Source organism: Rhinopithecus roxellana, chromosome 10 (genome assembly GCF_007565055.1).
Source record: "Rhinopithecus roxellana isolate Shanxi Qingling chromosome 10, ASM756505v1, whole genome shotgun sequence".
Lineage (NCBI taxonomy): Eukaryota > Metazoa > Chordata > Mammalia > Primates > Cercopithecidae > Rhinopithecus > Rhinopithecus roxellana.
In genome coordinates this window covers 59,856,187-59,865,197 of record NC_044558.1, presented here as the reverse complement: position 1 = coordinate 59,865,197, position 9,011 = coordinate 59,856,187, and the positions used below count along the sequence as shown (strand labels likewise).

The window sequence follows — 9,011 nt, the reverse complement described above, 5'->3', positions numbered from 1 at the left end:
TAGGCTGGTCTTGAATTCTCGGGCTCAAGCAATCCTCCCGCCTTGGCCTCCCAAATTGTTGGGATTACAGGCATGAGCCACTGTACCCAGCCCAGAAGCATTTTTCTAAAATAAAAACACAGCCAGGAGCACTCTAGGCAACAAAGTGAGACTCTGTCTCTACAAAAAAATTAAAATTAGCCAGGCATGGTGGCAAGCACCGACTGTCCCAGCTACCCAGGAGACTGAGGTGAGAGGATGAACTGAGACCAGGAATTCAAGGTTGTAGCGAGCTGTGATTGCACCACTGCACTCCAGCTTGGGTGACAGCAAGACCCTCTCCCAATCAGTCAAACAAACAAACAAACAAACAAACACAAGATCATATCACTTTCCTGTTTAACATTCTTCAGCGACTAACTTGTGCCCTTAACACAGAATCCAGTATCTTCATGTGGGATCTCACATGGGCTCTAAGGCGTCCCCACACGGTTGGGCTCACAGTTCTTCAGCGTCATCTGTTTTTTGTTGTTGTTCTGTTTGTTTTGAGACTGACTCTCGCTCTGTCGCCCAGGTTGGAGTGCAATGGCGCGATCTTGGCTCACTGCAACCTCCACCTCCTGGGTTCATGCGATTCTCCTGCCTCAGCCTCCCAAGTAGCTGGGATTACAGGCACGCACCACCATGCCAGGCTGATTTTTGTGTTTTTAGTAGAGACAAGGTTTCATCATGTTGGCCAGGCTGGTCTCGAACTCCAGACCTCAAGTCATCTGCCCACTTTGGCCTCCCAAAGTGCTGGGATTACAGGCATTATTCACCATGCCCGGCTCTTCAGCGTCATCTCTTATCAGTCCCCTTACCAGTATGCTCTGGCTACACCAAACTGTTTCATGCCCTATCCCTCTATAAGCCTTCTCACCTCTAGGCCTTTGCATAAGCAGTTCCCTCTTCCAGGAACCCTCTTCACTTGCTTAACTTGTTCTCACCCTTCAGATTTCATCTCAAACATCACTTGCATCAGGAAACCTTCCCTGACTATCAGAATAGAGGAGGTGCCTCACCTACGTGTTCTCCTAACACCCCATGTTGTCTTTATGTCAGCAGTAATCATTCTGTGTTATGTGTTCACTTTTCTGTCTCTCCCATTAGGTAGACCATAAATTCCATAAGAGTAGGGACTATGCCGGTCTCTTCATTATGATTTCCCTAGTGCCTGTCACAGGACCTGGCACATAATAGGTGCTCAAAAAATATTTGTTAAATTAATGCAAGAAAGAATGTTTGATAAATGACCAAACATCTTCATCTCATTGGGGAATCTACGAGAATGAAGAAAATGTCAAAGCTTGATCCCGTCCAAGAAAGTAGCTACTTACTACTACTTTTTTTTGTAGAGACGAAGTCTCACTATGTTGCCTAGGCTGGTTCTGAACTCCCGGCTCAAGCGATCCTCCTGCCTAGGCCGCCCAAAGTGTTGGGATTACAGGTGTGAGCTGTTGCACCCAGCCACCATTTACTTCTTAATTCCACCTGCCACAGAAAGCATTAGCCTGCAACTCTTTTCGTTTTTGTTGGTAATTTCATTTGGCTCTGCCCTGGTTTTCCTAATGCCCAGGTCCCTGTGACAAGCAAAATTACCCAAAGACCGGCAAAGTAGGCTCTGACCAATCCGAGGGCAGCTTACATGAGCAGGAGGTAGGCCCAGGAGAGTTCCTGGGTCCTAAGAGTTAACGCTCTAGAGGCCGGGCGTGGTGGCTCAAGCCTGTAATCCCAGCACTTTGGGAGGCCGAGACGGGTGGATCACGAGGTCAGGAGATCGAGACTATCCTGGCTAACACGGTGAAACCCCGTCTCTACTAAAAAATACAAAAAACTAGCCGGGCGTGGTGGCGGGCGCCTGTAGTCCCAGCTACTCGGGAGGCTGAGGCAGGAGAATGGCGTGAACCCGGGAGGCAGAGCTTGCAGTGAGCTGAAGTGAGCTGAGATCCGGCCACTACACTCCAGCCCGGGCAGCAGAGCGAGACTCCATCTCAAAAAAAAAAAAAAAAAAGAGTTAACGCTTTAATCATTGGACAATGGAGGTGGAACTATCGCTTGAGGCCGGGAATTCAAGACCAGCCGGGCCAACAGAGCGAGACCCCATCTCTGTATTAAAAAATGAATAGCGGCCGGGTGCGGTGGCTCAAGCCTGTAATCCCAGCACTTTGGGAGGCCGAGACGGGCGGATCACGAAGTCAGGAGTTCGAGACCATCCTGGCTAACACGGTGAAACCCTGTCTCTACTAAAAAATACAAAAAAAGCTAGCCGGGCGAGGTGGCTGGCGCCTGTAGTCCCAGCTACTTGGGAGGCTGAGGCAGGAGAATCGCTTGAACCCGGGAGGCGGAGGTTGCAGTGAACCGAGATCACACCACTGCACTCCTGCCTGGGCGACAGAGCGACACTCCATCTAAAATAAAATAAAATAAATAAATAAATAAAAGAATAAAATATATGTATATATTTTTTTTTAGAAAGAAAGAAAACCAGCCTGGCCAACATAGTGAAACCCCTACTAAAATACAAAAATTAGCCAGGGATGGTGGCGTGCGCCTGTAGTCCCAGTTACTCAGGAAGCTGAGGCAGGAGAATTGCTTGAACCCAGGAGGCGGAGGTTGTGGTGAGATCGCGCCGCTGCACCCTAGCCTGGGCAAGAGCGACACTCTGTATCAAAAAAAAAAAAAGAAAAGAAAAGAAAAGAAAGACACTTAATCGCAGCCCTAAAGGATGCCATCTTTGCCCTTACGGGTAATTAAGTTAGAAAGCAAAGCCATACATAGAGAAAAATAGAAGTACCATACAGGTCACTGTAACTGGTGCTAAAAAAGGGCAGGGCCACAAGCACTCAATGGGGACTGCAGGTATGTCAGTTTCAGTGCCAGCTGTTGCGAACACGGAAAACATAACCCCTTCCTGTACGTGAGAAAAAGAAACGAACACGAGAACATGCCGACAGCCTGTCCTGGAGCAGACAGGGCGGCGAAGATTCCAGTGCAGGTCTCATCCAGGAAAGGATACATGTGAGCTGGAGTGGCAAAATAAATTTTAACGGAGCTGAAGCTTAATTTGGACTTGGTGGGGAGGGACGCATGATAAACTAAGGTGTGAGGAGCCGATTTCAGGCAGTGCCACAAATTTGCAGAAATATAAGCCCCTCGTGGAAGGTTGCCAAGGTGAGGTGACCTTGAGTGAATGCGTGTAGGCAGAGAAAGGTTCTGGGGAATGCTTGCATCGTTCTGCCGCCCAGCGTCCAACAGAGAAAAGATCCTGAAGCGAGACAATATCTGCGTTTGGTTTTTCTCCAGCTGAGGGACACCGGTAGCGGGTGGAGGACGGGAACGAGCGGGGGGGTGGGGCCAAGGAGAGTGGGCGGGACCGCGCCGACCCTCCCGCGACCGACTGGAGGCCGGGCGCAGAGGCGGAGTTTCCGGCGGCAGTGCCACTCGGGCGTCGGGTGACGCTAGACGGACGGAACATCACGTGACACGGAAGTAGCTCCGAACAGGAAGAGGACGAAAAAAATAACCGTCCGCGACGCCCAGACGAACCGGACCCGCAGCCAGCATGAACAGCAAAGGCAAGGACCGAGGGTGGCAGAGGCCGTCGGGGGGAGTACTACTGGCCCAGAGTGAGCGGGTCCGGAGCCCAGGGTCACCAAACGCCAGGTTTGGGGTGGGCTGCGTCGCGCTCCTTGGCCAGCTGCAGTCCACGGCGCTGCGCCTGACGCCTTCGTCATCTCCAAATTACGGCTGCTTGCTGCCTCCAGGCCCTTTCCTCCGTAAACTCTGTGGCGCAGTTTGAAGCTGCGGGCTCGGGTGGTGGGGGGGCTTGACATGATGGGCATCCGCAGGAGCAAATAGAGCGCTAGCGCAGGCATTCGCTTAGGCCAATGGAGAGCCGGCGGAGGCGGGGCGCCGCGCTCCGGAACCCCCGGCAGGGCCCGAACTTAACTAGTGAGTTGCTGGAGTAGGCGCGTGGGCCGGGGCCTGTGAGGTCTGTTTTCTCCTTCCCTTCGCACCCCCTCGCCCTTCGCTGGCGGTATCAGAACTTACCCCTTCCTCTGTGGTTGTACCAGTGTGTCTGTCAGAACATGATTCCCATAACCCAGGAATAGGGTGAGGGGGAGAAAAAAGGAATAGAGAAAAAAAAAAAAAAAACAGGCCGGGCGCGGTGGCTTACGCCTGTAATCCCAGTACTTTGGGAGGCCGAGGCGGGCGGATCACCTGAGGTCAGGAGTTCGAGACCAGCCTGGCCAACGTGGTGAAACCCCTACTCTATTAAAAATGCAAAAATTAGCTGGGCGTGGTGGCGGGCGCCTGTAATCCCAGCTACTCCGGAGGCTGAGGTAGGAGAATTGCTTGAACCCAGGAGACGGAGGTTGCAGTGAGCGGAGATAGCGCCACTGCAATCCAGCCTGTGTGACAGAGCGAAACTCCGTCTCAAAACAAACAAAAACCCAAACATGATCCCCCGCTTTTCCAATGAGGACATTCCTCCTCAGCCCTCAGCCCTACACCCTTTTCCGGTCTCACGGTTCACTTCCATCATTCACACCCTTTGTTTGGAAGTCGACCTTGAATAGTAATTCTGTAAGGAAAATCAGAACTGTTAGCCACGAAGTCTGGGCTGGTTGTAGACAGGCTGTGGAGACTACCTAAAGCAGAGGCACTCTTGATAAGCCAGAACAGCAGCAGGCCAGAACCCCAGACCTGTCCTGCATTCCAGAGGGAACTTGTGCCCAGCTAGACTTAACCCCTTACTCCTGTGTTAGTAGGAGCAGTGAGCAGTGCCTTTCCTGTCCTGTCAGAATCCAGCACCTTCCATTTTAAGGGTGCAAAGACAATGCATATTTTCTTAGTTCCAGGAATCAGGCCCTCTGAGGCAGACTATTTGCAAATCCCCTTCTGCTTGCTCCCACTAAGTTAGCTACCCGGTATGACCTGTCTCATTTTGGTAGCTCTGTGTAGTAGGCAACCTGCATTTTTTTCTTGTCTTTCAGGTCAATATCCAACACAGCCAACCTACCCTGTGCAGCCTCCTGGGAATCCAGTATACCCTCAGACCTTGCATCTTCCTCAGGCTCCACCCTATACTGATGCTCCACCTGCCTACTCAGAGGTGCTTCCAGTTTGCCAGACTTGAACTAGCTGAGAATACTCTTAGAGTGGTTCTTTAGTCCTTAGCTACGTCTGACTTCACACGTTTACTCTTCACAAATGCTCACATGAATAATCTAAAACACTATATAATTTGGCAGTTTTTGTCGGAGCTGAAAGTACATTATTTGATGATTTTGTGTTATTTGGCACAGGCTGAGGTGCAGAAGATGAATTTGCGTTCTGTGAGCTCAACATTAGCTATAGCAGGAAGTGATCCAGGAGAATATTGAAGGCCAGTGGAAAGGCAACTTGTATGATCTTACAAAAAGTATAACCTGCACAAGGAGAATTAAGAATTGGCTTATTAAAGAGATCTCAAATAGGAATGTAATCAAGTAACATTTTGCCTTCTCTTCTGCCTTTTCTAGCTCTATCGTCCGAGTTTTGTGCACCCAGGGGCTGCCACAGTCCCCACCATGTCAGCCGCATTTCCTGGAGCCTCTCTGTATCTTCCCATGGCCCAGTCTGTGGCTGTTGGGCCTTTAGGTTCCACAATCCCCATGGCTTATTATCCAGTCAGTCCTATCTATCCACCTGGCTCCACAGTGCTGGTGGAAGGAGGGTATGATGCAGGTGCCAGATTTGGAGCTGGGGCTACTGCTGGCAACATTCCTGTGAGTATGACCTCATCAGAAAGTGTTTGAGGGGGCAGAACTGTGGCAAGTGAAGAGCATCTCACTGGGGACTGAGTTAACCTGATTCTTTTGTTTTCATGTCTATCGAGTCCTGCTTGCTGCTTTTCCAGTTCATTTTGGTACACTGAACTGGTCTAGTAATGCTTCTTATTCATTCCATAAGCATTTACTCAATATTTGCCATCAGCATGGTGTTTTTACTAGGAACCCTGATGATTTAAAAAGTAGAATGTATAATCCTTAGTAAGTAGCTTTTAGATAGATACTAACAATGTTATCATTTTTTCCTACTTAATTCCCCAGTGCATGGGATGTAGAGCCCAAATGACTACTCTGTAACTACATGCTAGAGATGAGGCGAATATGTGTCATTAGTGAGCCTTCAGTTATCCAGTAGTTTCTTCAAAAACTATGTAAGGGCCGGGTGCGGTGGCTCACCTGAGGTCAGGAGTTTGAGATCAGGCTGGCCAACATGGTGAAACCCTGACTCTACTATAAATACAAAAACTAGCTGGGCATGGTGGCAGGCGCCTGTAATCCCAGCTACTTGGGAGGCTGAGGCAAGAGAATGGCTTGAACCCAGGAGGTGGAGGTTGCAGTGAGCCGAGATCACGCCACTGCACTCCAGCCTGGGCGACAGAGCCAGACTCTGTCTCAAAAAAAAAAAAAAAAAAAAAAAAAAAAAAGCTGGGTGTGGTGGTGGGCGCTTGTAATCCCAGCTACTTGGGAGGCTGAGACAGGAGAATCACTTGAACCTGGGAGGCAGAAGTTGCAGTGAACCCAGATCCCACCATTGCACTCCAGCCTGGGCAACAAAGAGCGAGACTCTGTCTCAAAAAAATTAAAAAAAAAAAAATTAAAAACGATGTAGGGAGCATGTGGGATTCATCCATGGACTGGCACCCTGTCCCTGTTTTGGGAATGTGAATAGGGCAGTGGTTCCCTACCCTCCAAATGACTGTTGGTCTGGCCTGTTCATGTGCAGAAGCTAGCCATAGGCTTCCTCTCAGAGCTGGAACCCTTTGAATGAGTGGTAGGCTCCCTTTTCTCTTTGTATCTTTGGGTTCATGTGAAGTATAGACCTACTTTAGAACTCAAATTCATGGTGGAACTAGCTCCTTAAAATGCAGCTGGTTAGCACATTGCCTCATCCTAACAGGCCTCTGCTTCCCCTATGTCCCCTTCGCTTATATTAGCCACCCTGTGCCCATTCTATTATATCCTTTCCTTTCAGCCTCCACCTCCTGGATGCCCTCCCAATGCTGCTCAGCTTGCAGTCATGCAGGGAGCCAACGTCCTCGTAACTCAGCGGAAGGGGAACTTCTTCATGGGTGGTTCAGATGGTGGCTACACCATCTGGTGAGGAACCAAGGCCACCTTTGTGCCGGGAAAGACATCACATACCTTCAGCACTTCTCACAATGTAACTGCTTTAGTCATATTAACCTGAAGTTGCAGTTTAGACACATGTTGTTGGGGTGTCTTTCTGGTGCCCAATCTTTCAGGCACTTTTCAAATTTAATAAGGAACCATGTAATGGTAGCAGTACCTCCCTAAAGCATTTTGAGGTAGGGGAGGTATCCATTCATAAAATGAATGTGGGTGAAGCCGCCCTAAGGATTTTCCTATAATTTCTCTGGAGTAATACTGTACCATACTGGTCTTTGCTTTTAGTAATAAAACATCAAATTAGGTTTGGAGGGAACTTTGATCTTCCTAAGAATTAAAGTTGCCAAATTATTCTGATTGGTCTTTAATCTCCTTTAAGTCTTTGATTTATATTACTTGTTATAAATTGAACGCATTAGTTGTCTGCCTTTTCCTTTCCATCCCTTGCCCCACCCATCCCATCTCCAACTCTAGTCTTCCATTTCCTCCCGCCAGTCTCCATTGAATCAATGGTGCAGGACAGAAAGCCAGTCAGACTAATTTCCTTCTTTCCTCGCACTTCTCCCCCCTCGTCATCTTTTAACTAGTGTTTCACAAGGATCCTCTGAAACCCTCTCTGTGCCCCAAGCACAGATCCCATTACTTCTGCTTTCGTATCTCCTCAGGCAAAAGTGGAGGGTGCCTTATGGGCCCTTCTCATAGGTTGTCTCTGCATACACGAACCTAACCCAAATTTGCTTTGGTGCCAGAAAAACTGAGCTATGTTTGAACAAAGATATCGTGTAAAGTGTACTGTGAACAACAGTTGGTTTAAAATATGAGGGGCAAGGAGGAGGATGCATTTCAAAAGCTTGATTGATGTGTTAAGAGCCAAATTAAGAGGAGTTTTCATATCAAAAATTGGTTACCATTTTTTGTCAGAGTGTCTCATGCAGCCACTCATTCGGCTCCCCAGAATTCCTAGACTGGGTTAATAGGGTCATATTGTGAATGTCTCACTACAAAATGACTTGAGTCCAGTGAAATCTTATTAGGGTTAAGAATATTTCAGGGATCCTTAATGTTTTGATTTTTGTTTTCTGAAATTGGATTTTATTTTATTTTATCTTATAATTTCAGTTCATCTAAATTGTGTGTTCTGTACATGTGATGTTTGACTGTACCATTGACTGTTATGGAAGTTCAGCGTTGTATGTCTCTCTCTACACTGTGGTGCACTTAACTTGTGGAATTTTTATACTAAAAATGTAGAATAAAGACTATTTTGAAGATTTGAATAAAGTGATGAAGTTGCATTACACCTCACTGCAAGGATTCTTTACTTAGCTTGTTTTTAGATTTCTTCTATATATATTTTATTTATATCCCATCTAGAATTCAGCTAGGTGCTGCTGCTGCTCTGTTTCCTTTGATGACACTTTGAAATAAAGGCAGGAGTACAAGTCTAAGACTTGACCATTTTCATGAATTCCATTCCAGATGTTCAACTTTTCATCATTTTACTCTCTAACCTCTTCCAAATTTTGGAATTTAGGACCTAAACTTAGAAACGAGGAACTATTGGCCGGGCGCGGTGGCTCAAGCCTGTAATCCCAGCACTTTAGGAGGCCGAGGCGGGTGGATCACGAGGTCAGGAGATCGAGACCATCCTGGCTAACACGGTGAAACCCCGTCTCTACTAAAAATACAAAAAATTAGCCGGGTGTGGTGGTGGGCGCCTGTAGGCAGGAAAATGGCGTGAACCTGGGAGGCGGAGCTTGTAGGGAGCCGAGATCGCGCCACTGCACTCCAGCCTGGGTGACACAGCGAGAC

General features: G+C 48.1%; 1 protein-coding gene across 2 annotated transcripts; it reads left to right on the top strand.

The window, feature by feature from the left end:
* The first annotated feature begins 2,978 nt into the window (after positions 1-2,978).
* DAZAP2 (DAZ associated protein 2) lies at positions 2,979-8,504 on the top strand. 2 transcript variants are annotated; one of them, XM_010385319.2, is made up of 4 exons: positions 2,979-3,593; positions 5,016-5,134; positions 5,544-5,712; positions 7,045-8,504. In XM_010385319.2, the coding sequence occupies exons 1-4, from the start codon at positions 3,581-3,583 to the stop codon at positions 7,365-7,367; spliced, it is 624 nt and encodes a 207-aa protein (XP_010383621.1). In that variant the 5' UTR covers positions 2,979-3,580; the 3' UTR covers positions 7,368-8,504. The 2 variants fall into 2 exon arrangements, with proteins under 2 accessions (XP_010383621.1, XP_010383619.1); XM_010385317.2 differs by having other exon boundaries at positions 5,544-5,789.
* Positions 8,505-9,011: the final 507 nt, after the last annotated feature.

What these genes read in the sequence shown, in the direction of transcription:
- DAZAP2 (XM_010385319.2), top strand. An exon ending in CTCCACCTGCCTACTCAGAG is followed by an intron (nt 5,135 to 5,543) that starts GTGCTTCCAGTT and finishes TGCCTTTTCTAG; the next exon opens with CTCTATCGTCCGAGTTTTGT. An exon ending in CAGTCCTATCTATCCACCTG is followed by an intron (nt 5,713 to 7,044) that starts GCTCCACAGTGC and finishes CTTTCCTTTCAG; the next exon opens with CCTCCACCTCCTGGATGCCC.